This window comes from Apis cerana, linkage group LG2 (genome assembly GCF_029169275.1).
Source record: "Apis cerana isolate GH-2021 linkage group LG2, AcerK_1.0, whole genome shotgun sequence".
Lineage (NCBI taxonomy): Eukaryota > Metazoa > Arthropoda > Insecta > Hymenoptera > Apidae > Apis > Apis cerana.
The window spans coordinates 9,138,378-9,164,732 of record NC_083853.1 but is presented as its reverse complement, the minus strand read 5'-3'; the positions used below and the strand labels follow the sequence as shown (position 1 = coordinate 9,164,732).

The 26,355-nt window shown below is 41.0% G+C and overlaps 1 protein-coding gene across 13 annotated transcripts in view; it reads right to left on the bottom strand.

Moving 5' to 3' along the window:
• Positions 1–26,355, bottom strand: part of LOC107996637 (uncharacterized) — a 300,698-nt gene that overhangs the window by 137,015 nt on the left and 137,328 nt on the right. For all 13 annotated transcript variants that reach the window (XM_062071011.1, XM_062071015.1, XM_062071010.1 and 10 more), the window contains 2 exons: positions 3,662–3,823; positions 123–306 (listed from right to left, as the gene is read on the bottom strand). In XM_062071011.1, the coding sequence (XP_061926995.1) occupies positions 123–306; positions 3,662–3,823 (346 nt within the window). The remainder of the gene's footprint in view (positions 1–122; positions 307–3,661; positions 3,824–26,355) is intronic.

Here is a 26,355-nt window from a genome sequence, read left to right as displayed (position 1 = left end):
CCTTTGATCTTGTGTAAAAGATAAACGTAAATTCAGAGGTATGCAATTTTATAATGAAACTCTATTTAAAACCGTTTAACCGGCCATTCTTCGGATAAAAGAGCATAGAAAATACTACTTACGCGGTACCGTTGTGCCGTCCTATAGAGATCAGTCGATAGATCTGCAACTCGACTCTTTGGCCTGTGTCCGGGACAAATCTGTAGGTACACCTCGACGGCCCTTCAAGGGATGGCGACTTTATTTGGCCAAATCCACGATCCGATTTGCTGAACAACTGTCTGCTGTCGAGCGTTATGTTGCACACTGAAACAGAAATAAGTGGATAACTGGATGGACGAGTAAAATGACAAGTTTTCGACCGAGCGTTAACGCGAAAGACGTGGCGAATTATTACCATCGCGCACCTCAATCGAATCATTTTCCATTTTCCTGTAATGGACTCCTCTGTTGTTTATCGACCGTACTCTGCAATCCATTGCGGATTAAACGTAATAACGTTGCAAACGAAACTTTATCACGCAATTTAGCGAATATTACGTATAATTTATCACGCATCGCGTGAAATGCATGGATCGTGTGTGATTGTTATGGCTGTTTAATTTGATTTGCGGTCACTGTGGCGGTGAAGGGTGTTTCCGACCGAGTCAGTTTTCAGCGATGATAGATTTCGGATTTTCGTTCTCCAACCTTACATGGGAAAAAACTCATTTCGAACACACCTGTTGCACACTTGCCCGATTGGAAGGCATTCCTTCACACCCGATCGATGTTAATTAAATGTAGTGCATCAGAGATGAGGTGGATGCACGTAGTCTTTATTCTTTTTTATTTATAACGTAGGAAGTTGATATAGAATTATATCGAAATATCGTTGTACCTACAAGATCGATAAATTGGAATAAATATCGTTCGAAATGTTTCTCCATTCCATAAGTTAACGAACTACGGATCGACAAAGTAGATAATAACACGCGAACAGTAAGAATTGAATTGTATTACGAATCGTATTCTTTTTCGAGGAATCTATCTCTTATACTTGATACTTGAAGAATAGTTACGTAACGATGAGATATTTTAAGTTTACAGTGGAATTTTTATATTATATTAGCTTCGTAACCCATTTTCCTCGGATAGAGGGAAGAAAATATTCCTGTCCCATTATCAGCTGTCTATATATAACCATTGTGTCCAAGCCAATAAATGATTCTACCACTCCCTATTTCTGCAAGTTTTCGCCCAGTCATCGTTTCCTTACTACCTGAATATCTTCGTGCCTAAGGAAAGAGGGACGAATTCTCTCGCAATCTCGAGAGGTACTTCTATTCTTTTCGCCCAGAGTTAACTCATACATCTTTTTTAAACCGAGTTTATCGAAACAATTTTTAATATTATTCGAATCAAACGAAATCAAGGTTATTGTATTATCAATCGAATTTTTATTGCCACTTGGTTACTTAATTTTCCTAAAGTATTACGATTCGAGATTTCGCAAAATAAAAACAAAGAAATGACGCGACGAGGAATTTTTCGAATCATTCATTCCAATATATCTCCCCGCGCGATATATTTCGCCACTGTCTGGACAAAAATCCGGGTCACGTGGAAGCGCAACACAGCCGCTGCAAAGAAAAATGCTGCGTCGCTCATAACGATTTTTCTTGCTCGCATCGTTCCATCGACGCCCGCGCGAGACAACGGATCTTTTCCATTCGAGGCGACGACCAGTCGCGACAATGACACCGCAACGCTCTAACGCTTTTCTCACTCGTATAAATCGATTCTTAATTCCTCGTGAATTCAATATAAAAAAAAGACTGCGTTCCTCCTTTTCGAACAATGATTTAGAAAAACTGACAGGGTCGAGTCGACGAATCCAGTGTATATTTCTTCGTGCATTCTAACAACAGTAAGAACTTCGAACTTGTTGTCTCGTTGATGAGATGTACACGCAACTTCGATATCGTAAAAAAAAAACGATATTAATTCTATCGGTTCCCCTAATTCTTTTCTTTAAGGGATTAAAAAGTTTTGAATTAATGGAAACTTAAAGCCGATTAAATCGATAAATCAATTAATTGGAAACTCGTTAAGTTGGTCGATGAGGAATTTCATAGACTTTCGCGAGAAGAGAGAGGTTGAAAAATAATCGAGACGCGCCGCCGCTCGAGAAAAGAAGTAAGACGCCATTAATGGTTCTGGCATGATTAAAAGGCGGAGGGGGAAGAGGGGAAGGGAGAAGAGAGGGTGTACGTTTCAACCGTGTGTAGAAGAAGGTCTCAAAGGAAAGAAAGGTTTGATGGATGGGATGTGGGGGGAGGGCCAATAACGTCAGATGTAATTAACGTGGGTAAGAGAAAGCGGTAGATGGATGAACGGGGTAGGAAAGAAGAACTCACTGACGTAATTAGTTGGCAGAAAGAAATGCTCGGGACACGGTGGTAATTTCAGTAGTAGGATTTATACTTTGCGAAAACGGTTCCGGTGGAGTGGCTTGTTCAACAAACATTCGGGTAAAATTTCCTTTCCACAACTCCGCCCCAACGTTATTTTACGCTTTCTTTTAGAAATTTAGCGATGTTGAGACTTGTAACAACTTTGGCAAATTGATTGTTCGATAAGGAAAGTTTATATTAATAGAAGTGCTTTCACAGATATTTGATCAGCTGCAAGTTTGGTATGTTAAAAATTTTCAACAAATTCTTTTTCTTCGATCATATTGCTTGTATAATATAGATCAATCGTGTTTAGACTAAAAAAGAAAATGCGTTTCTTATTTATTTTTCTCTTGATTCTAAGACATCGATCATCTACTGCCACTCGAGAAAAACTTTTTTCCACGCGGTTTAATTTCCATTTGTTCACGGAAAACACCCTCGGCTAAGACATGAAAGAGTGGATCAATGGCGTAAATCTCGTTTTTTAACGACGATGCGGGATCAAAGGGACGGCAATTGCATTTTTGACGAAATTACATTGCCATCGGCAGAGATGGAAGTAAATACACAAATCAATCGATCGAAAGGAGGGACGGTAATGACGTTACGAGTTGCTAGTTGAATCTCTAACAAGTTTAATATGGAAAGGATTTAACTGGAAGTTACAGTTTTAGACGCGTGCGAATTTCCCTCGATTGGAAAACTTGTTCGTGGTCGACCGTTTCTCGATTAATTGAAATATGAATACAAAAAGGAATTTGATCTTCTTCCATTCTTCAGTCTTTCTTTGTAAATACATTATTATTATATGAAACGAATAAATAATATGATATTAAATTAATTCTATAAAAAAAGTTAGAATAAGAACTGAGACACGAAGAAATGTCTTAATAAAACTATTCAAAAATTTGAAATAAATTAACAGAATTAGAAAACTAGAAATATAATATCGAATAATTAAAATTTAAGGTATCAAAAAATACGATATACGATAATCTCCCTCAAAATAAACGTAAAGTACGAATAATTATAAGCGGAGATAAATTCGAAATTATTCGAAAAATCCAGATCTGAAGTTGATCTGGAATTCTTAAGAAATTCTTATCTCGAGATATGCGCGCTAAATGAGCCTCTAGTTGTAAATCCGCGCGTACAGCGCGCCGCTTAAAGCGACGCAAAGAATATTGAGACTAATGGTCATGAAGCATAACGACGCTACTTACTGTTGGCGCAGTATTGCTCCAACCCGCACTGAGCACATCTGTCCGGCGACGCGGCTCCGCAACTGCATCCTCCGGATGGGACGCAGCACGCGCATTCGTTGCTGGACGAATTAAAACTGCACGCGCACCCGTTCGTCGTTTGCGTCCAAAGGTCCACTTGACCTGAAACCAGAGAAAGGATTAGAGAAACGGTCTTTTTTTCGCGTAGCTACGTCTTTTCGCAGATGGCACGCAATTAAGAAACGGCAAATGCTCACATTTTAAACGAGCTTTCGTTTTCCTACCGAGAATCATCCCTAGTTAAAATTTCCTATCTAGTTTCTTTTCATTTATTCGGATACATTTAAAGTTCTTTCAATTCTTTTCGGACGAGAAGTATTCGAATTTCACGGTATTTTTTTACGTGAAACCGAGATTATTAAATTATAAATTAAAGTAATGTAAATATCAGGAATAAAAGGATATATTTTTACTAGAAACGTCGTATACATTTAAGTTGATTTAATTTTATTTAATTGTAAGTTTCCAAGTATAGAAAATAAGAAATCTTTTAATAATAATCCTAATAAGGATAATAGTAAAGAAGTTTAATTTCCTCGTTTTGGACTGTTAAACGGGATATTATAAATATATGAAACTATAGTATTATATTTTATTATACTATTCCATATAACTTTAACGTTATCGTAAACAAAAATTGAATCACCGATGAAATCCGTTTGATACATTTCCAATAATTATATCGATAGATACAAAATTGTTATAAATGGAAAAATGTTTCTCCGAAACCGATTCATTAATCTATTCGATCCTATTCGAACCCAATTTCGAGCACACGTAAAATCACGTTGCTTCAAACTCGACTTCCGTGCAAACGCACCTGTGGCGTCCGATGATTACCACGGAATCTATTTATTTCACTGTGGTTCCCTGTGTATTGACCCAACGTACCACGGTTCCCTTGTCTAGAAAATGTAATTCTTCTCTGTGAAATGACGGTATGCGGCTGGTTTCCACGTTCTTCTCCCCGATTGCAATCGCAGTTCAAACGATTTTGCCATAGCGACCTTTGTTTCGTCCATTCGATCCGTTTCCTGTCCAACATTCCGATCCGTGGTATTACGTTTTTCCCCCATCGTCCGTGTCCACCCCGTGACCGCTGTCTCCTCCCCTCCCTCCACGACTCTCCTCTCTCGCTTCGATCCTCTCCCTTTCTCTCTCTTTTTTTTTTTTTTCGTTCGTTCGAGTCGCTCTTACGCCGTTGTGTCCCGTGACGCCGATAAATACAAAAGCGGCGAAAAACGGAGCACCACGAAGAATATAAGCCCCTGGACGAGCGATTGCTCATTGTTTTTGCTCCAACCTTTCCCCTTTTTTTCGGTTTTATTGCACTTTCCACGGAGACCCTCGACCTCGTGACAATTAATAAACTGTCGTTCCATCGAGGTGACCGAGCTCTTGCTTTTACGAAACCAACGCGAGTTTAAGTTGGTTTTCGAAGTTGAAATTTGGATATATTTTTGGATTATATTTTATTGACTTCTTTTTTTTTCTTTTCCTAGATTGAAAGAGAAAATAACATTTTAAGGAAACAGGTTTTATTGTAAAAAAATTTTATAATTTTACAATTAAAATTAATCCGTATCTCCCACTTACGCAATTAACTTTCCATCATAACGTGAATGTATCTTCTTTTCCCATTCATTTTCATTCATGATGTATATATCCATGATCAAAATTCTCTTGTTCGATCAACGGATCGTGATTAGTCAAGAGAAAAATGTGTCAGTTTATTACGACGTCTGATAGACGTTGAATTTTTGCAAACACGGGGATACGATTGATTGTCTTTCTCCCCATCGTGGAGGAAATCATGGAGAGGAGGATCGAAAGAGAGGCAGTAAGAAGCCAATCCGAGAACACGAAGAAAGACAGAAAAAATTCTGACTTATAAGTAATCCAAAAAAGACGAAAGAACGAGCGAAAAGGAGAGAGAGAGAAGCTTGCCTGAGATGTAGATCGGGGCAAAAGTGGGAAAAGAAGGGTGGAAGCGGTGTGGATCGGTGGTGGTGGAAAGGAAACGCGGAGGAAGAAGACATAAATTCCATGGCAGTGTAAAAAGGGCGTTAAGAGGAGAAGCCTAGCCACCCCCGATATGTCAATATCCCAAGGAAATACGGGGCGGTACTTGGCCAGAGGGGTAGTAAAAATAAAGCAAAGTTTATTGCCGCCACCACCACCATCACCGCCAACCAGTGGAACCGCCTCTGGAAATGTGTGTTTCAGGGGAAAAAAAAAAAAAAGAAAGAAAGAAAAAAAAGACACCCGTGTAGACGAACGTTTCAGGAGCGTGAATGTGCTACGAAGGTGGGTAGGATACGGATTTCGAGGGATTTCACGGTGAAATCGGAGGAAGGAGGAAGGGATGGGGGTGGAAGCGGGTCGGACAGCTCCAATTGGATTCTTAATCCATCGATTCAAGCTCGATTACGCGGGTTTGTTTAACGTGGATAGCGAACCTGCCCTGGAAAGATTTTAGTTGGTTTGGTGATGTGATTCTTTTGAAAAGAAGAAGAGGAGGGAAGGGGCGATATAATAATTTATTGTTCGAAGTGGACAGATTGAAAAGAAGGAAAGAATGAATTTATTATATCGAATCGGTTGAAAAGATTTTACTTGATTTGAAACAAGTCCAAGATCTCTAGTGATTCTTTAAAAAAAAAACAAAAAAGGAAAGAAATGGGTTGAATGGAAAAAGGAGCAACATTTATTTTACATCAGAGATGAAAAAGGGAGTAAAGGAAAAGTGGAATTTACCAAATCGATCGGGAAGGGAGATTTTAATTTTGAAGCGCGTCCAAATGATGTGCTTTAAAAAAAAGAAGAAGAAAAGAAAAAGGAAGAAAGTGAATAGAAAAGGAGGGGGGGGAGAGCAAAGAAGAAGTTTTGTCAGAAGTGAGCAGGTTGGATGGAAGAAAGAGGAGAATTAAGGAAAATCTAGTGCAAACAAAGAGCCAACTATGTATATAGCTGCTGCTATACTTTACTCCCTCGAATCTTTCCTCGGTAGAATTTTTGCCCTCGTGAACCTTTCTTCCTTTTCTGCTTAGCCGGAGACCATTAAGGTCCGTTCGTAACCCCATGGCGCTCTCACGGCAACCTACATCGCGAGACGCATGAATCACGGAACGAGGAACGCACACCGCCACGGTTACACCGGCTTACACCGGCCGCCACTTTTTACGCGAGCATTCGCGTTTTCTTTCAGGTAAAAGAAGATTTGTTGCCTTCGCTTGTCCTAACCGACGTTCCAAATCCGTGATTTTCAATTTAGGATCGCATCCGTTCTACTTAACGTTTATTCTTTGCCTTATGAATTGCACTTAGGGAAGCCTTTATCGTTTCTTTCCCCGCGACTTTTCTAGATTCCACGGATAAACCAACATCGATCTAAAAAAATTTAAAAACAAAAAGCGTTATTCACTCGGTGCAACGGCCGAGTATCTTACTACCACTCGTACACCCGCGCCTCTCAAGATACTCCACTTTCTCACAATCCATCTCCCTCTTAACGACCGAACCCACTGCAATTCAGATCCTATAAATCCTCTCGCCTCTCTTATTTCACCAGATCTAACCGAGTCCTCCTTTCCAACGTATAAAATCCAAAAACACCTCTCGAGACGAATTACCATCTTCTACTAGGATGATGCGCAAAAAGATCCACTTATCAGCATGGGCGGCGTTAAATTCCGGACCTAACCCTTGGTCAATTTCAGACGAAGAAGCTCTCCTCGAGTGATATCCCGATCCAACGTGGCGGTTGTCGCGTAATGGCGGCAGATACTGTCGACGACCACGGCTGTGGTCACCCCTTCGCAAGTGTCTAATAATTTTCGTTTAAACCCGAGCGCGAACCCGGCTCTTACGCGCAGCTGCTCTCCTGCTCGAGAGCCAAACGCATTAGTCCGCTAATAGACGAAATGGCTGATCGTAGTTAAGAGATAAATGTGGCGGAGAAAGCCAGAGAGAGAGAAAGAGAGAGAGGATGGTGCTTAGAGAGGTCGTTCGTTATCAGCGATATTAGAGAACCGTTCGAACGAGGTTCGTTCGAATCGTTGTTCCCATTTTCACGTACGTCCGACCGATAGCATTGTCCCCTTGATGAAGAACGATTGCAGGCAAGTAACGAGCGGTCAAACGGAAATTTAAAACGCGATAAATTTCGCCGGTGAACAATCAGGGATTGATATCCTGGCGGCCGAGAAAAATCGCGAGTTCTCGTCCGCCTGGGCCGATATTTTATATGGGAATGGGGGAGGGTAGGGTTTTGTTCCGTTTCGACTTAAATCGTCGAATTTCTGGGCAGAACTAGGCTCGCGGTTCCACGAAATTTGCGCAAAACACAGAGAGTTCGACGAACGGGAGAAATTTATTGGGCTGGCCGTTGATACACGCGCGGCGCTCTGCATTTTTCACGTTCTCCGGTTTCGGCCTGGCGAACATTTTTTTCTACTTCGATCCTCGATCCCTCCCCTCTACAGCTACCGCTATATTGTTCGTCGTTATTAATTTATCAACTTCGATGCCCGAGAAACATTGGTCGCGCTGTTTACTCGTTCCTCCGATATTGATGATGATTCGATTTGTCACGATCCCATTTCCCTGTTTGCCCGTCCACTCCTCCGTGCTCGGATATATACGTTCGTACAGGTCGCGTATATGCACCGGCATGCACCGGATTTATTTGCCTTGGCGCTCCAAAATCTCCAAAAATTTGACCAATCGACGATGTACGCATCGATCATCCACCACGACGATCATCCACCACTCGTAAACCGTTCCGTTTCGTTTCAACGTCTAACTCTTCCCGAACGAAACTAATAATAAAAGATTCAAGGATCCAAGGATATGGATGGAAAATATATAAAATTATTCCATCAAAGATTCCCATCCAAGGCCGTGAAAGAATCCGAAATTACCCCTATCTCCCCCTTCATCCGACAAAATTCTCGTTTCTGCTTGAATCGCATCCCCCTCGAATCTATCACTAATCATTCTACTTGCGCTCATCTTTCTTCCCTCGACCACTCCCTCTCTCGTGAAGGTGCCGTCGATTAGTCCGCGTTTCGCTTTTATTACGATTTCCCGGTCACTGTGCTACTTGCAATTCCATCCGCATCTCCATACATTTGCACTTTAATTGGCTTCGCACTTGCCCCTATCCGGCCGGCATAAATATGTATAATAATAACCGGGGAGAGGAGGGGTGGACGCGTCGCACGCGCGAGCGTACGCGATGATACGCGCGGCAACGTGGCGAGAGGGGTGGCGGGAAGGAAGGATCGAAGCTGGCCAACTATTTTACTCGTTGGGCGGTCGTGAAACGGACAACGTTTCGAAACTCATGCGATACGCCGGACGTTGAGTGATAAATGCCCTTGCCAAAGCGAATCGGTGGGTAAGCGCGGCCAGCTAGCTCCCGTGTTTCGCTTTGTTCCTAATGATTTAGTGGATCCGAGTTCGAGCGTTGGAATTATCGGAATTGCCCGTCGCTTCATTCTCCCGCTTCATTCTTTCGTCATTTTCCCGAGGCCGAGGATGATGAATGCGTTGTCAACTCGAAGGGGAATTGTGGGAGAAAGGGTGGAAAGTGGAAGTATCTCTATGGGATGGGAATTGTGTAGGGGGAAGGAGTGTTGAGAAGGTAGGATATTTCGGGTGTCGTTCGAATAATAATCGAGGGATCGTGGCCTCGAAAGGGTGGAGGAGGGATCTTTGAGAGGGTGCTTTGATGGAGTGGCTAGTCCTTGCTTTTCGGTCGGAGGTCGCAAACTATCCAATATTTCCTCCATTTCTAGGGTAATTGAAATTGTAATACACTTTTCAAACGTCAATTTAAAATTAATTCTGGAAATTTATATGTAAAAACGCCCCTCGAGAATTATTTATTACATTATAAACAATTTAAATTTGCATCGGAGGAATCGCTGATACTGATTTTTTCGGTATCCTTCAGAAACCGTTCAGATGGAGTTACTTCAAAAAATTCAGTGCTAATTTTTACAATTACTTATGGATCCATTTTCGCTGTATCAGAAATTCGTTCCGGGATCCAAAGTTTCTCTTTATTCCTTCCATTAATCTCTATCGATCGTTCCATATTAATCTACGATGCAGAAAAGGGGCGACTTCCATTCGAAAAACTTTCGCCGAAGTCTTTCTTCGACGGCGACCTCGTTGATCACTGTCTCGCCGATCGCGTAATAGAATTTCCCGCGATCCATTGTCGTATCGTGAGGGATGGATCAGAGAGGTTGATCGGAAATATTGCCAATCCTTGGGGTTAATTTTACCCCGCTCGCCTCCTCTCCTTCGATATAATTTTGCCCTCGAGCATCTGCTCGATCAAGGAGATTAGTCCACGCGAATCCTGAGAGGTTAGAGAGATTCATCGGAGCATCGGTGAAAATTAATTGGCGCCAATTTCCGGCATATTTCTGCAATGGAAACTTCCAAGCGTTCATCTCGTTGTTCAGCGGCTTCTTTGAGGACTTTAAAGAACGATGTTTGTTCGCTTGCGAGAGGAAACTCGTTTGATAAAGATTGATTGGTCGCTCCGTCATTTCGAACGTTTAGAAAAATTAATTCTAATTATCGATGCATTTCTGAAAAATTGTACCGCGTCTCAGCGATGAAATCGATCGAGGAAAGGAAGGTTGTATTAAGATTAATTTTATTATAATAATTATGCGAATGAATATTTAATCTCACGCTTCTAATTACTCAATTAAAAGAAATCCGTCAGACTTTCACGAAAGAAAGTCCGAAAGAGTTTTAAACAACATTTAAACTCTGTTGTTTAATTGTTTTAAGAGAGAGAGAAAGAGGGAACTTTAAGAGTATTTAAAGAGTGTTTACGTTATGCAAACTGAAGAAAACTTTGTAATAAATCACGATCACGGAGGACGGAGGACAATTCTCGTTAAGCATCACTCTGTTTCATCTCGGGTGCCGCGTGCCGTAATTAAAATCGTGTCATCGATTGGTAACGGTGGACAAACGAGCTTTCAATATCGAAGTCACAGCACTTTTGATTAATCGCCTCGAGGCGCACGACCCGCGCCAATTATCACCATTAGTCGCGAGAAACAACTATTGCAGAGGCGGAACCCTTATAACTGTCCAAGATGACACGGACAAGTTATCATAATCGGCTTTGGCTCAATGCCGAACATCAGTGGAACCAGAAATCCGATTTCGATCCTCCCCTACCGTAATCTCCGCAGAAATCTTTTACTTGGGACACGGCTTACCGTTGAAACTAGATTACAAAGTTCAACGTTAAAATCACGGTATTAAATCTAGAAAATGACGGAATCGTTTTGGACGATCACAACTTTCGCGAGAAATGTTAAAATTTACTCGTTGAATCGTCTTTGTTTATAAATTATTCTTTCCTGGTTCAATCTTTGTTCGTTAGAAAGGAAAACTTACTGGAACAAAATCATTTGCCGATCATTCGGGAATTACTTTATTATTTGAACTTTCGATCGGAGAAAACAATTAAGCAATCATTCCAATAGTTCAGCTCGATTAGTTTTTCAATCGAAATTTCCAAAGTGTTTTCAGAGAATTGTTCAACCGATTTCGAACTCTCTTCAAATATAAAAATCCTCTTTCTAATAGGTCCAACAAAACTCCAAAAAAAAAAAAAAAATAATAATAAAACACCTAACACGATCTATGAGAAATTGGCAATGAAATCAATTTACCAGCTGCTTCGAATTGGAAATACAACAACGGTAGACCCATTAAAATTCATACCGGCGGCAGTGCAATTAAACGAAACAGGTTAACGAAGCGCCGGTTGAAGAGCATAGAAGCATCGCCAATAAAAAGACAAATATTTTTCCAATCGTTCTCGCAATCTCTGAGCGAGAGGGCAAGCGAACCGTGCAGCTGCAAAAAAGAAAAAAATAACGCGAACTTCTCGAGATTACAGGGTCCACCAGATCACTGATCTGGCGGAACAATAATCTTCCACGATCCTCTGGAAAGTTGGTCGAAGCGGTGTCACGATAAGGTGGTAAGATTCCTAAGAGAAAAGAGAAAGGAGCGAGCAGGTTGAGAGAAAAGTGGAGAAAAATTCCATCGTGTGATATTAAACGTCTACGAATCGTTTCGAGATACTTATAAATAAAGCGAGCCGGGCTTTGTCACTGGAACGTGGATCGTCGATACGAGCAGCCGTCTCTCTGAATTTATCCCCGTGAAGAGGTAAACCGAGCATCAACGGTTCCCATCGTGAGAATAGAGTCTGACGAGTCCAAGGATTCCGAGATGTTCATTGTGCTTGCCATACACACGGGCAATTTGGACTCGTGGAAATGCACATTTTTACGAGCTACCTTCCATTCGTTGGTATTTCGTAGACGTCGTTGAACCGTGTTTCCTTTCATTTTTGTGGTCTCAGATGAATCGTTGATATTTCGAAATATTGGATTGGATAATGATGGATCTGTTATGGATCTTTTTAACGTTATAACGAGTGACGATGTTGATCTTTGTCATTTTGTTATAACGGATTCTCTCTTTCTTTTTTTTTTTTAATTAATAAAATTTGAAAATACATATCGAAAAACACGAGGGTTGTAAAGAATGGCCAGCTAGCAGGCGTTATAATATTGTAAACATGACGTTACACGCGAGCTCGCCTCGGGAAAAATTTCTGCTAGAAAATACATTGCGGTGGAATTGTTTTTCAATCAAACAATCGAACGCGCGCGACTTATCAGAATTTTTCAGTATCTACGTATGCCCACGCTGCGTGAATAGATACGTATTATTTAAAAAGGGAGATAGAAAGATTGAGAATAAATAGGGAAAAGAAAGAGATCTGTGATATCTCTTTTTGAATAAACGTTATACATTCTTCTTCATTCCCGATTCTCTTTCATTGAAAATGAACGAGTAACGTTTTTATTAAATTTTTCTTCCATTTAGAGGCAAACAATCGTTTTAACGCGGATATCTATTTAATTAAATTTAATATCCTTAATTAAATATATTATGATACAAATATATATTAATGAAATCTCGCCTTAAAGATTCATCGAGCGATTCTACTATTATAAAACTAAAATCTCTCTCTCTCTCTCTTTTATTTTTTCTCAAATAAATCTCAATTTCCATTACAATTGCACTCCTTTTTCTTCCGATATTATCGATACGTTTTTCAACGATTTTCATCCTTCACCTAAATTTCACACTTTGTGTCTTTCCTCCTCCCCCACTCGCGTTATTACCATTCAATGATGCTTCATCGTCCCGATTGAAATTGTCCCGTAGACACGAATACGTGACGTTTTTCAAATACGCCGTATTCACAGTATCCGCTGTCATATCGGCGATGTATCGATCCCCGGTTCAGCCAGCGATAAATATTTGTGAAAATAGCTTCGATAACGGGTTTGCACGTTTAGTGGAACGCTGCGATCGGCACTTTCCAAGGAAAGTGGAAAACATCTCGATCGATACGCGTGACGTCGACACGTTTTGAAAATCGTTTCTTCTTCAACCACGAAATGTTATCCTCGAAATGTTTCAACGGATTCAACAATAATAATTCTACTTAAAGTGAAGTTTTAACAAACGAAAGATTAAAAATTCTCATCGCGTCGAAAAACTCATCACGAAATGATGGCTGGTATAAAATTGGATTCATACTTCCATGCGACGAAACGAGCAGAATGCATCTTTACGATGCTCGCACGTATGCCGTGAAAACAAGGCGATATATCTATCATAACCACGTGACTAGCATAAAAATCCGCGCTCTATCACTATCCAAAGATTACGTATCAAATCAAATGACAAATACGACAACTAGTAAAATCCTCGATCCAGCAACAAGGACACACCTATCTTCAAATCTCCCCATTTACTTCTCCTCCTCCCCTGAAAACCCTTAAATCTCTCCAAAAATTATTCGGGAACGAAATCGAGGAATCAAAGCCATTAAAACCGATAAAGAATCTGGCGAGGAGAATCGTGCAATCGTATATTCAATTGTTTTCGACCTGCATTCACGAACGTTGCCGATTTTCACGAAGCTGTGCGCCGAAATAAATCGCGTTCCTAATGCACTCGGGGCAAAAATTCGCGCTCTTGGTTGAAAACGGGGCTTGTGTCGATGCAACGGCTCGCATATATCAATCGAAACCCAGCGTTGGGTTCGCCTATGAATCGCTAAGTAAGTAAATCAGTTGGAACGACGCGTGGAGGATGGCGATCGATGGCGATCGATGGCCAGGGCTGAGTTTAAAGTTGATTCTTTGGATAATTTAGGTGGAACGTTTTTATTTTATTATCTCGGCGAGGATTTAATTGTGGAATGATGACGAGAGAAGTGAATTATTCGTCTTTTTTTGAGGGGGGCACGGATTTGGACAGATTTAACAGGTTCATTTCCTCTCGCGAGATCTCTATTGTAAAATGACTTTCTTTTCAAATATTACTTATTATTTAACGATATACGAATTGTTACCTTTTAGTTCCAATCTATTGATTTGAGGGTGAAGGATGAAAAATAAATTCCTTTTAGCACGATAAGTCTTTTTTCTCCGAAACGTAGAACAAGATTTATATAACGAGAAGAAGAAATTTAATTTCGTACGTTACACTTCGTGTACGAAAATACAGAATCATAATATAATCCCTTGACCCGATAAGAATTTCAATTATTCAGAGACGGTAGCAAATTGCTATTCGAAGACACGCGCGAACTTTCGAACCATTCTAAGCTTCCACCAGTGTTAAATTTCACAGGAAAGGGGTGACAGGTGAAGAGGACGCGATTGCGAGCGCAATCTCCCATTCCATAGACTTAAATCTATCATCCCCCTTATTCGTAACTGTAAAACGGTACTTCCCTAAATTACAATGTATCTCGCGTTCCCATTTGGCTCCACGCTAACGATGATCCTTTCGAAAAGAAAAAAAAAAAGAAGAAAAAAGGGAAAAAAAACGAAAGTAGCGACCCTCCACACGACGACGAGGAGGATGAACGATAAGTTAACGAAGTTCGCCAACATTTTTTCCCCCCTTTTTCCCCGTGGAAAAATTTTCGCGGCTGGATATTTTATTCATAAAGCCCTCCCCTCCCCTCCGCCCGATGTTATTTTTCGAGGCTTCGTCGATGCGACGGGATTTACCGTTATTTTCCGTATAACGTAACTTCGTTTCGTGTTTTCACTCGGTCGCCCGTGAAATCGTATCCAACTCGGTAAAAATTGTTGTCCCGCCGGACTCTAATTAGTTTCTCGTTCAGTTTGCATTTTACGCTCCTTGGATTATCACGATTAATTACGGTGGAAACAGAACGGCAAACTTTACGATTGTTTAATGCGCTTTACCACTACCAACGACCATTCGTCGAGATTAAATAGATTTTTAAAAGCGAAGCTGGGAATAAATATCGATAGAGCGTTTGGTAAATATAAATTGATATCTTTTGGATCTTCGATCGAAGGATCGTTCTCAAAGGTGTTGTTCGAATTAATCAAATTGTTTGGATTCATTTTGAGCGTATAAATTATATTTTAGGAATAAAATGGAAAGAGGAAACAGAATCTTGATTTAAGAATAGGTTAATACGATTAAATATATTTTTACGCGAAAATATTGATAAATATAAATTGGTGATATATTTTGGATGTTCGAGAAGTTTGTTTAAAATTAATCAAATTGTTTGGATTCATTTTGAGTATATTTGAGTATATATATTTAGAAGTAATAATTTAGAATTAACTTTTCGAATACTAGAAAAATAGCTCTCGATTCCTGTAAAATATTTGCATTAGAACATTGACTAATATATCTCGTAGAATAAATCCATGTAGTAAATCTGGTCAAAATAATTCTGATTTATCTCGTTCCTCCACGATTGTGGAGTAATCTTTCGAAGCATACAATTCATCTGAGTCGCCAAACCGAAATTCAACAAATCCCGAACAATCCATATAAAATAAACACAATCTCTCTTAACCAGTTAAACGAATCCAATATCACGCGTATATTTAAAAAGAAAAATAATGAAAATTCGAAGGGAGGAGAAGCAACGATAAATCAACCAATCCTCAAAATATCTCAATATCGAATATCTTCCAATTCCATCCAACCATCGACCGATATTAAATTCCTCTACGATTTTACCAAACAAATTAATCAAAAATCCACTCGCTCCACGACGAAGCTAAAAGAGGCTCGTCCATCTCGCCGTTCTCATTGTCAATTCAATTCCTCGCTCTCGTTCAACATTTCCAATCCAACCTGACCAAAAACTTTTCTAGCGGATGTTACACCCGGAAATTCATCCTGATTTGGAAGTATGCCGAATCGCGTTCGGCCGATCTCAGCGCGTCGGTTCGATCGATTTCGGGGAGAAGAGAAGCAACAGAGATTTATCCTCGCCGTATTCGCATTATTCGGAGTACGATACAGTCCAGAATCCAGCAGCAAACGTAACCGGATCGATCGAATCCGGGAATTTGGTTAGAAAGCGAGAGAGATGGCTCGTTGCGGTCCGTGTCGTGTCGTTGCACGTAGCAGGATCGGGGTGAAGGGCAGAGACTCGAGGAGGAAGGAGGCTCGAGGCAACGAGGCGGATAGAGATGGCGGCGACGTCGGCGGGTAGGAGAGGTTGAGAGTGGGATGGGCCTCTGGGATCGGAGCCAACTATTGCCATTATGTGCGGACCGAACCTGCATTATGTCCGTTCGCTATGGTGCATACCAGATATCCTTGAAACGAGCCTTGCTAGAAACCCCACAGTTGCTGACGCCTCCGGGAAGGCTGACGGGGTTGTCCATATTTGCGCGGAATTGCAAACTTACAACGCGTGCTGGAACGCGGCAGGAATTCCAACCTCTTCTTCTTCTTCTTCTTCTTTTTCTTCTTCGGTGGTTGGTTCGCTCCTCTTCTGTCGAGAACGCGGGGAGGAAAGTGAGTCATCGTCGGTGAGTCAAAATCGGGTCTCGATTGATCTTCCAAGTCTACGATCGGAACCACCGATCCGCTTTTCCGCCGAGTCGAATATTAAACGTTGCAGCGTAATATAGAGAATGCTCGTCGAGAATTGAAATTGGCCCCTGGTTTCCTTCGTTGGGAAGCGCATGGCCGGTCCCTGGAGAAACGCTGGAGGATAACCTCGGTCCCTCGTGGCCAGGAAAGGGAGGAAGGGAGTAGAGGGATAGAAACGTGATGGAACGAACGTGTTACGAACGGAACGGGAGTCGTTGAAAATTTCGGCCTGAGGAATGTAATAATGGGGAACAGCGAGAGGAATAATCTTAGTTGATATACGCACACGGATGGAGGAAGGCAGCCAGGTATTCCGCGGGGAAACGAGAAATGGATCCGGGGCTTGCGTGATTTTGATGGATGCGGGGGAACGGGCAGAGTTAGCGGTCCATGTACGGTACATCATTTGTAAAGATTAAGGAGACAGACGTCCCTGCGGCCATCTCAAATTGTCCAAGACGATCTCGCGATTAACATCCAGCTTCCACGTTTGTTTGAATTTACTGGAATTTATTGGTTGTTCGTTCGATATTTCGCTTATCTTTCTTTTATAATACGCATAGTTATCGAATTGAAAAGGAAAAAAAGAAAAAGAAATGGCACAAATGAATCGAATACGTCGAATACATCTCGATGTCGCATAATCCGAAGGAAATGACGATGAAAAATAACCTTTCATCTTGAATCTGCCAGCGAAATTAATACGGCTACTTATATCGAGAAATAATACCATCCACGTGTATCCTTGGAATATAGAACGGCCTCCGCGAGGCCATTCCATTTCCAGTCTCGACGATTTCCCCATAAATCCCATTTCCCCTTCCCCTCCCCTCTCCCCTCTCCAGAGAAGTAAGAAAATTTCAATCCGAAAATGAATTATCGATCCCGATAAGTTGGACGATTTTCATAGGGATTGCAGAAAAGGAAGGGGACGATAAGTCGAGCACGGACGTCCGACCGGAAGCCGGATGCCTGAGACTTCAAAGTTGACGGCAATTGCTGGCCAACGGCGCTCCCCCACCTCTCCCTTCCCCTCGTTCCACCCCGTTAAATATGCTCCGAATCTCGAACCGTCGTCACCCGTGGAATCCTCTCTACTTTCTCGAGACGAATTCCGGAGGAATTCGACTTTAATGATTCGTCGATTTCGCCGGTTTCTTTCGCCGATCCGATCGATCGGGACTCAGTAGCTTGGAAACGGGGGGCAGAGTGAGAGAGAGAAGGAGAAGGAGGAAGGAAGACAAACCAAGAAGAGGATTCTTGCCCGCTCTCTTGGAAATAGTTCCCGCGTGGAAACTCGCTCCCTTAATAACGCGGCCTAGCCTGGATTTCCTATTATCCTGAACTCGAGATTTCGATCCTTGGAACGAAGGCGGTTTATTATTTTTTTTTTTTTAATGCCGATTTTACAGACGATAGATGGAGATTTCATTATGTTTCGACTCGTGCTTTCTTCGAGTTTGGAGGAATGATAACGAGTGGTTGAAGATGTGTGAAAGAGTTTCTTTTTAAGGAATATACGATGTAGAAAAATTCGTGAAAATTCGATAGGGGAAACACGTATGTGAATTTCTAAATCGGATTGAAGAGAATTGTTACAAATTCTACATAGTAGAAATGTCGATATTCTTTTTTTCGAGCGGGAAAAACTTTGGTCTCTGCGTTATTTCGAGAAACCTGTACAATATATCGTTTGATCGATATTCTTCGATCATTTCACGAACTTTGCACATTACGAACTTATACCAAGTTATATGCAGTATACTGCGAAAAAAAAATCGATCGATTCGTTCTAAATAATAATCAACGATCGATTATAAATGAGCCACGGAAATATCTGTCGCGTGATCTGTAAAAAAGGGAATAAAAAAATTATTCTGGCAAATATTGCCCTTCCATTGCGAATAAAAAAATACGCGTATTTATATTGAAAATCCGTCCGTTTTTTAAAATTGAAAATATCCTTCGTGTCAATGAGCGTATGAATGGAACGTAAAATATGAAAATATCCGCGGAAATGACTTTTGTCCCGCGGCCGCAAATCAATTCTATCGAAACAGCGGGATGGAAAATATCGGCTCCAGAGAGAGAGAGAAAGAAAGAGAGAGAGAGTTTGTTCGGGGACACTGCCGGTTTTGCAGAAGTAGTCGAAAACGATTACGCGAATGTCGAGCGTATTCGAATTCCGACCGATTATCGGCGGCCGTGGAGGAGGGAAAATGGCGCAGTGTCGTTTCATCTGGCGCGTCGGTGTGTCGAAATATCGGGTAATAATGAGCTTCCGCATCCTGTGATTGCACCGCGTAACAGGAACCCGATACGCTGTTTTTGGGGGAGGGAAATCGCGACCAGGTTCCCGGCTCGTTTAAAGTGCATCAATTATTCATTGACCGCTACGAGTCGCGTATTTGCAAATCTGTTTTCGGGTTAAATAATGGCACGAATAATATCCACCCAGTTTCACGTTATATTACACCTTTTTCCTGCCTGTTTAATTTACCGTTTTGGCGATATTTAGCGATATTTTACGAAATCATCTCTCTCTTTCTCTCTCTCTCTTTTTTAATTTCTGGATGATTTTTTCTTAATATCTGGAAAATATAGAAAAAAAGCGTATCTTTAAACAGAATATAAGAAAATTTCGAAGGTTTTTAAAGATTTTTTTAAGAATCAAAAATTGAATCTTCCCTGTAATTGATTCCTCGTTGAACGTATCTCTGATCTTTTCTCGTTTTCAATTCTACGAGGCACAAGTATTGCGAAGAGAGAATCGTTAAATTATCCTCTCCTACGCGGAATTCTCTCGGGTGGAGATGGTGAATCAATGATGAGATTAAACGTCAATTTGATGAAAGGAAATTTCTATTTCTTTCGTATTTATTAATAATTCAACAATCTCGCGTGACGTGTTCTCTCGCCATTTCTCGCCAACGGAGGGGGGAGGAGCACTTGAAATATTCAGGGGATGCTAACGCTAACTGTAACTGACCGCTCGAATATTTTTGCGCCTTCGTTGTTGCAAAAGAACGACGATTTATGCTAATGCATAAAACGAGCTATTAACACGGTAAATACTTGGCGCGCAAAATTGAGAAAAGTAAATTCTCGAGTGAGGGCGTGTTCGCATTTGACAAAAGCTTCAATCGTTCCAGAGAGGGGCGTTCGGGAGAGATTATTATTATTATTATTATTATTATTATTATAGAACGAGATATTCTCTCGTAAATTGTCTTCGCAAAGTCTCGTTGGAATTTCTTGATCAAGGAACCTCTTAATAATGATGAAACATTTTAAGAGCGACTAGGCGGGACCGAGGCGTTTCATTCAGTAATTGCGAATTACTCGCCGTGAAGTAAACAAGGAGGAATTGTTCAAAGCGAAAGACACCTTGCAAGAGCTATTTATATACCATCACCGATACCAAAACAGTGTTTTCCCTTGGTGAAAATGACAAGGGGATAACGTTTAATTGCATTCTTTATTGTTTCTGTAAACGCGAGATCAAAGATAAATATTCCTCCCTTTTAAGTTAAATTTCCTCCTTTAATATAAACGTGTACGTGAAATATTACGTGTTTGAATTCTGCTCGAACATTTTCAAAGTTACTCGATTGTGTAACTTCTTAAGCTTCTTAACTCACGCCTCTTAGCTCGTCGATAGTCAAAGAGAATTATCATCGTCCGTCGCAAATAAAAAAAAAAAAAAAAAGAAAAGAAAAGAAAAGATTATAAACGAAAATAATCAACACGATAACTCCATTATCCCGCTCGATACGTTTCAAAAGTAAACACGAGATAAGCTCCTATGTACAACGTCTAAAACTATAGCACCAACAATAGCTCCTTTCTTCCCTCCGACGCGAGGCAAAATGCTAAGTAAACCGACGCGTCTACCCTTCCATCTTCTCCCCTTCTGGCGCAACCACCACGTAGCGTGCATTCGCGAATTTCGCCTGCACACGCACACCCACGGAAGCCTCGTAACGGCATTTCCATTTGGCGAGAAGCACGGCCGTCTTGCCGCGTCTTTTGTCTCGTGTACGGACGGGGGAGGAAAAGGCGCGACTTTGAGCGCGCCAAACGTATTCTCGAAAAATTGTTTTGACGAGGAAACGTTTGCCGCGTCGAATGGGGACCCTCGCGTGGGGGGAAATAAATAAGCAACACGAAACGACACGGCGAGGGGACGATGAAAAGGGGGCGGAGAATGTCTTTGGAAAAACGTGACGACTTCGCGAGGACCGTCGTCGTCGTCGTCGTCGTCGTGAATAAACACGCGAAAGTTCTCGTCCCCTGCGAAACACGGGCGCAGCGGATTTGAAGAGCGTTCAAACACCGTGGCGAGCGATTGAAGTTCGACGTATCAGAAAACTTGTTCGTTACGTTAGTTTCGCCAACCTCCCTCCATCCTCCCTCTGTTTCCTTCCTTCCTTCCATCCATGAATTATTAAAAGGCTGTTCGCCCGTAACGATCCACTTGTCAGCCTCGTCGAAACGTTGCCTCGAGGAAAGTAGTTTTGGACACAAAACGCTGTGCGCGAGACTCCAAGATCGATTCGTGCATTACGCCCTTCCTATCAACGATTCCTTCCCGAATTCGTTCTTTCCCGGGGATTAATGCAGCGCCTCGTATGAACCTCGCCGATACGCCCACGATAAATGAGAGAGAGAGAGAGAGAGAGAGAGAGGACGATTAAAGATGAAGGAGGTAAAGATAGATTCGTTCGAGATGAAATTCGACGCAGAAAGAGAGAGAGAAATTTTGCACAGTTTAGAAATTCTGATGTTAGTTGCAGTGATAATTTGTTTGCAGGGAGAACGAATGTCGGATTGCAATGGATGCTTTTTATAACATTCTATAAAAATTCTTACAAATAAAGATTCTTATACATTACGTTATTATCGAGAAGATTTATTTTTTTTTTACCTCTTTTTTCTAGTTTTTGTAATTTTTATGGTTGAAGAGGGGTGATGTTAACGGATTATATGCGCGACGTATGACCATAAACAATAAATTCAGAGAGAAAAAATACAGCCCATAAAATTGTTTGGAGTAGCACTTTATCCCGTTACCGTATCTATCGGGGCTCAAAGCTATCCGAAATATCGAGTCCCTTTGAAATAAATTTTTCGAGGATATCCTTGTTTTTTTTCTCCCCCTCCTCGCGCCAAAACTGCCGGGATGTGTGCGCTTTTTTTGTTCTTTTTTTTTCTTTTTTTATTTGCGGTGTTGCAACCGCAGAACAAACGATTTCCACAAAAGTGGTCGTCTTGAAGCCATGCGTCCTATGGTGTTGTTAGTCAGTTCGAGTGTGCTCATAAAAGTGACAAATCGTTTCCACTTATTTAACTTCTGCGTGTGATATTTGCTGACCCCTCGAACACTTATCATCTTGTTTTCGAATTCGAAGCCCCGTGATATTCGATCTCCCTTCGTTATAAATTACGAGTCGCACGAAGAAAAAGAAACGGGGAGAAAAAGGAGAGATTTTTGCGTATATAATTTCTTTCGAGGGGAATAAAATTAAAAGGCGGACGATGGTATTCAAATCGAATATTCGAAGGGAGGATTAACATAAAAGGACGGAGTGACACAAGTACTTCACAAAGCTATGTAATGTATATTACGGATTTTATAACCGAGGATGGCAATAATTATAATTTCAAGTTTTACGAGAACATTTCTCCAGTGTATTTCCGTTTCGCATGATTCTATATATCCAATGGTGTATATGTATCGTGTTGCTTCAGCACAAGATTTTACAAGATGTCAGACAATGAGATATTCGTTTATGGAAGCGAATGAAGTCGAGCATGGTCGTTAACTCGTCAAATGGCTCGATAAATACCGGCGTAAACCGTGACGAAATTATACATAACTTGCCACATCGACAACCTCCGCCTCGCTTTCGAGCTTCGATGTAATAACGAGGCCCCCCCGTTTGCCCGTGTTTTCTTCGACGACCATCAAGAATTCTTCTATCTTTTTTCACGATTTTAATCCAGCCGAGTTTTCGTCGTTCCATTTAATGCTTCGTTTGTTTTTCGTCTGCGTCGAAAAACATTAAGGAAGAACCCTGTTTTAGCCCATCTCCCTAGGAAATTGTTCTACGAGCTAAAAAAAAAAAAAAATTCTATAGGGGTGGCTTCTTCTCCGAAATCCCGGCAACCATGGTTAGATGTTAATATTGAACAACTTCTTTGCAAAGGGAGTTCGAAACATTGCAACAATGCACAATATCGGTAAAATTCAACACTTTTGCTTAAGTATAAAAAGGTATACCCTCTATATTCCTTCATTAACGTAATAGGGCTGCTTGTTTCTTTCAGATTCATCTGCATAAATAAACATCCAGCTTATTGTAACGGAAAGTCGTTAGTTATAAAGCTTACACGGAAAAGTTTTTTCCAAATATTTCCTCGGAAGTAATTCCTTGAACGTGTACATTCTATTTTAATATTAATTACAGATTTTTGAAATAATCGATTAAACATTATCGATAGTTGAAAATCAATTTAAAATTATAAGCATTGAAATCGTAATTAATATTTAAAATGATTTTTAAGCCAAAGAAAAGTATAACATCTCACGTTTCTTCCACGAATCTTCTTCCAAAGATTCGAATCATCAAATGTTACTAAGTCGTTCTTTCCAAACCCATCTATTCATCGTTCCGATTCAACCGTGATTACAAGTTGAAACGTTTGATCGTGTGCCCGATGTTACACGGAATATTCCACCGAAATTTTCGATTTCACGGCGGCGAAAACTTGGATTTTCGAGGATGGCACATTCTGGTTCTGCCTGAAGAGAAACGCGGCAGCACAACGGCGCGTGCTGATGGCCTCCTTAATAATCCCAGTATCACTCCTCATTATCTCAGCCAGAGGGCAGGAACGGAACCCATTACGTCTCCGACCAACGAGCTTATATCCTCCACCACCCACCTTGCCACGCCGTTTGTCTAGCTCTATCTCTCTTTCGAGACAGTTGCAATATCTGCTCCGCGATGCAACGAGCTCCACGAGGCTCGTGCATGAAACGACGCCACCCCGAATCGTCGGCCCAATTATCGCGAATAATAATGAGGTAGAAAAAAAAAGAACAACGTCGATCGTTTATCTCCTCGATCGTGTCTCGATCAGGGGTATCGAAGGAATTCTTCTGATTTTTTTCGAACGTTCCCATTTTTCGATGATATTTTTCCACATCGTAACCGCGGCTATCGTTGTCCTTTTAATAGGGGCTCGCTATTCCAACGATTTCGAGCCCCGAATTTTTCCACCCCCTCGAATATATGTATATATATATATATCATTGCTGGGGTTATAATGGAAATGCGAAGCGTGATTGCCAATCAAAATTCTTGCGAATAACACTTGCTTTCGGCGGTTTTTCGAGAATAGTCCTCGTTGGAATTTTTGAACGAGTTGTTGCGGCACTGGAAGGGGAGGCAGAATAAATGTCTAAATGGATAGATTCTATTATTTTTATTAAATTTATAGCCCATCGACGAAATTCCATCTCACGGAAACAAATATCCGTTTTCAATAGATATATTATATTCGAGCGGGACAAGTGGTTCGCGCTTTTGATTAAAGATAAATTCGTTTCGCTGCTAACTCTCTAACGAATCGCGTTCAGACGAGAGCCATCGTCCAATTATCCTACGAATATCCTCTTCGTCAATGTCCCGGATGATTTATCGACGTAAGAATAATTTCTTGCTTCACGGGAGAACATCTTCACGGCCTCTTCGTTCGCAAATATAAAATTTCAATTTCGTTATTAGCGGACGGGACAGTTCGATCCATCATGATCCATCATCGTTTGATAATGAAATAGGATTAATCCTCCGACGCGAAACTGAACCGAATCCTTGCGCTTAACCACGCGACCTATTTTGTCCGTGCAACATCGTTATTTCCATCCCGGAACACGGGTAATCTACGGTGAATCGTGTATCGCGGGGAGGGGGGGATTAAGACGCGTTTCGGGAGAACGAAATTAACCCGGATGAATCTTCGTATAATATAAGCCTCGATGACGGAGAGGATCTTTTGTAGCGTCTGTATCTGATCGTAGGTCTAATCGTGCCATTAGCGATTCTATTTGCTCCTAACTTACAACGGTACCTCGTTTTGGGATTCTGCAAGATTGCAGGATTGAATTAATCAGAATGTACACGTACATGCATAAATAATGTAATTTCGCGAGTGTAAAATTCAATAGGGATCGAGTATTTTATTTTTTAATCCGCTTCTTAAAGGCAACTCCTTAATTTTTTTCAACTGATAACTTTTCCATCCGTGTTGGAAATCTGAGAAGAGGAAAAACGTTCTCCGTTACGTATCCATTTTTATCTCCTCGTTATCTTCGAATCGTCGAAGAATAATACAATTTCGCGTTGGGTAAAATTGCAATTTCCATTTTAGTCTTCCGATCGATCTTAAGATCCTTTTATTCTTTTCATTACTTAAAAACACGACTCTTTAGTTTCTTTTTTAATTGATAATCTTCGCGTTAAAGAGAATGATTCCCCTTTAGCTCCAGGAATCTCTCTAAGAGGAACATTCTCCGTTACATCCACTTTATCTTCGTAGCCTTAAATTGTCGAAGAAAAATGGAAGAATAAGGGTAGGGAGGTGGAGGCACGGAGTTCTCAGAGTCACCTTCCGAACTTCCCATGGAAGGATCTTTCCAAACAAGCACTATATCACCAAGGTCGTGATGGCCGAGGAACGAGGGTAAGTCCAGCTTTTCTTTCCCCATTCTTTCCGGCTCAGCGCGACCTCTTGAAGGAAAACGGTGCCATTTTTAACGCCTCTAATTAATCGTGCCGCAAAAAAAAACTTTGCGAAAGAAAAAAAGGAGAACCGTTCGTTCGCGTTTCCTTCTTTCTCACTTTTTTTCCTCCCCCTCCCCGCTTCCTATCTTGCACCTCTTTCCAGACGTGAAATTCAAGCAAGGCGGACAACGTCGTACGAAAAATCAAAAGGATTTCCTTTGTGGTTCAACGAGATTCTGCGCCCATATTAAGAAAAAATTCTACGTGCATCCATCCAACTCGACTCTCTTTCACCCCTTTATCCAAACTAGCTAGCACTTTTCATCCAGGATAGTTTTAACGAATTAAAACTTCACCCTTTATGATTCCGAAGAGGGAAAATAAAAGATGGCGAGGAAGAAAAGAACGCGTGTGTGCGTGAAGAAAGGAGTGAAGGAAGAAGAGGGAAAAGAGATGAAGTAGAAAGAAGATAGGGGTGTTAGTTAGCGAAGTTTCTAGGGCACGAGAGGAAGAAGGTTAAACTTTTAATCTTTTTCCGGAATTGATCGTCGGGACTGTTCTTATAAACGGTCAACTCTCAAGTTTTATATTTCATCCGTGTATGCGATCGAAATTATGAGTAACCGAGTTAACTCGTCCTTCTTCTATCCACGTCTAATCTCCTTGGTAGTCTTTTTTTTATCCCTACGATAATCCCTAAAATATCCTATTGTTAGCTATCCATGATTTGTAAACAACTTCCGGGACCTACATGGAAATATCCGTGACAACTATTCGCTTCAGGATAAACTATGGATTTTAGAAAATGGATGATTTCTAGCT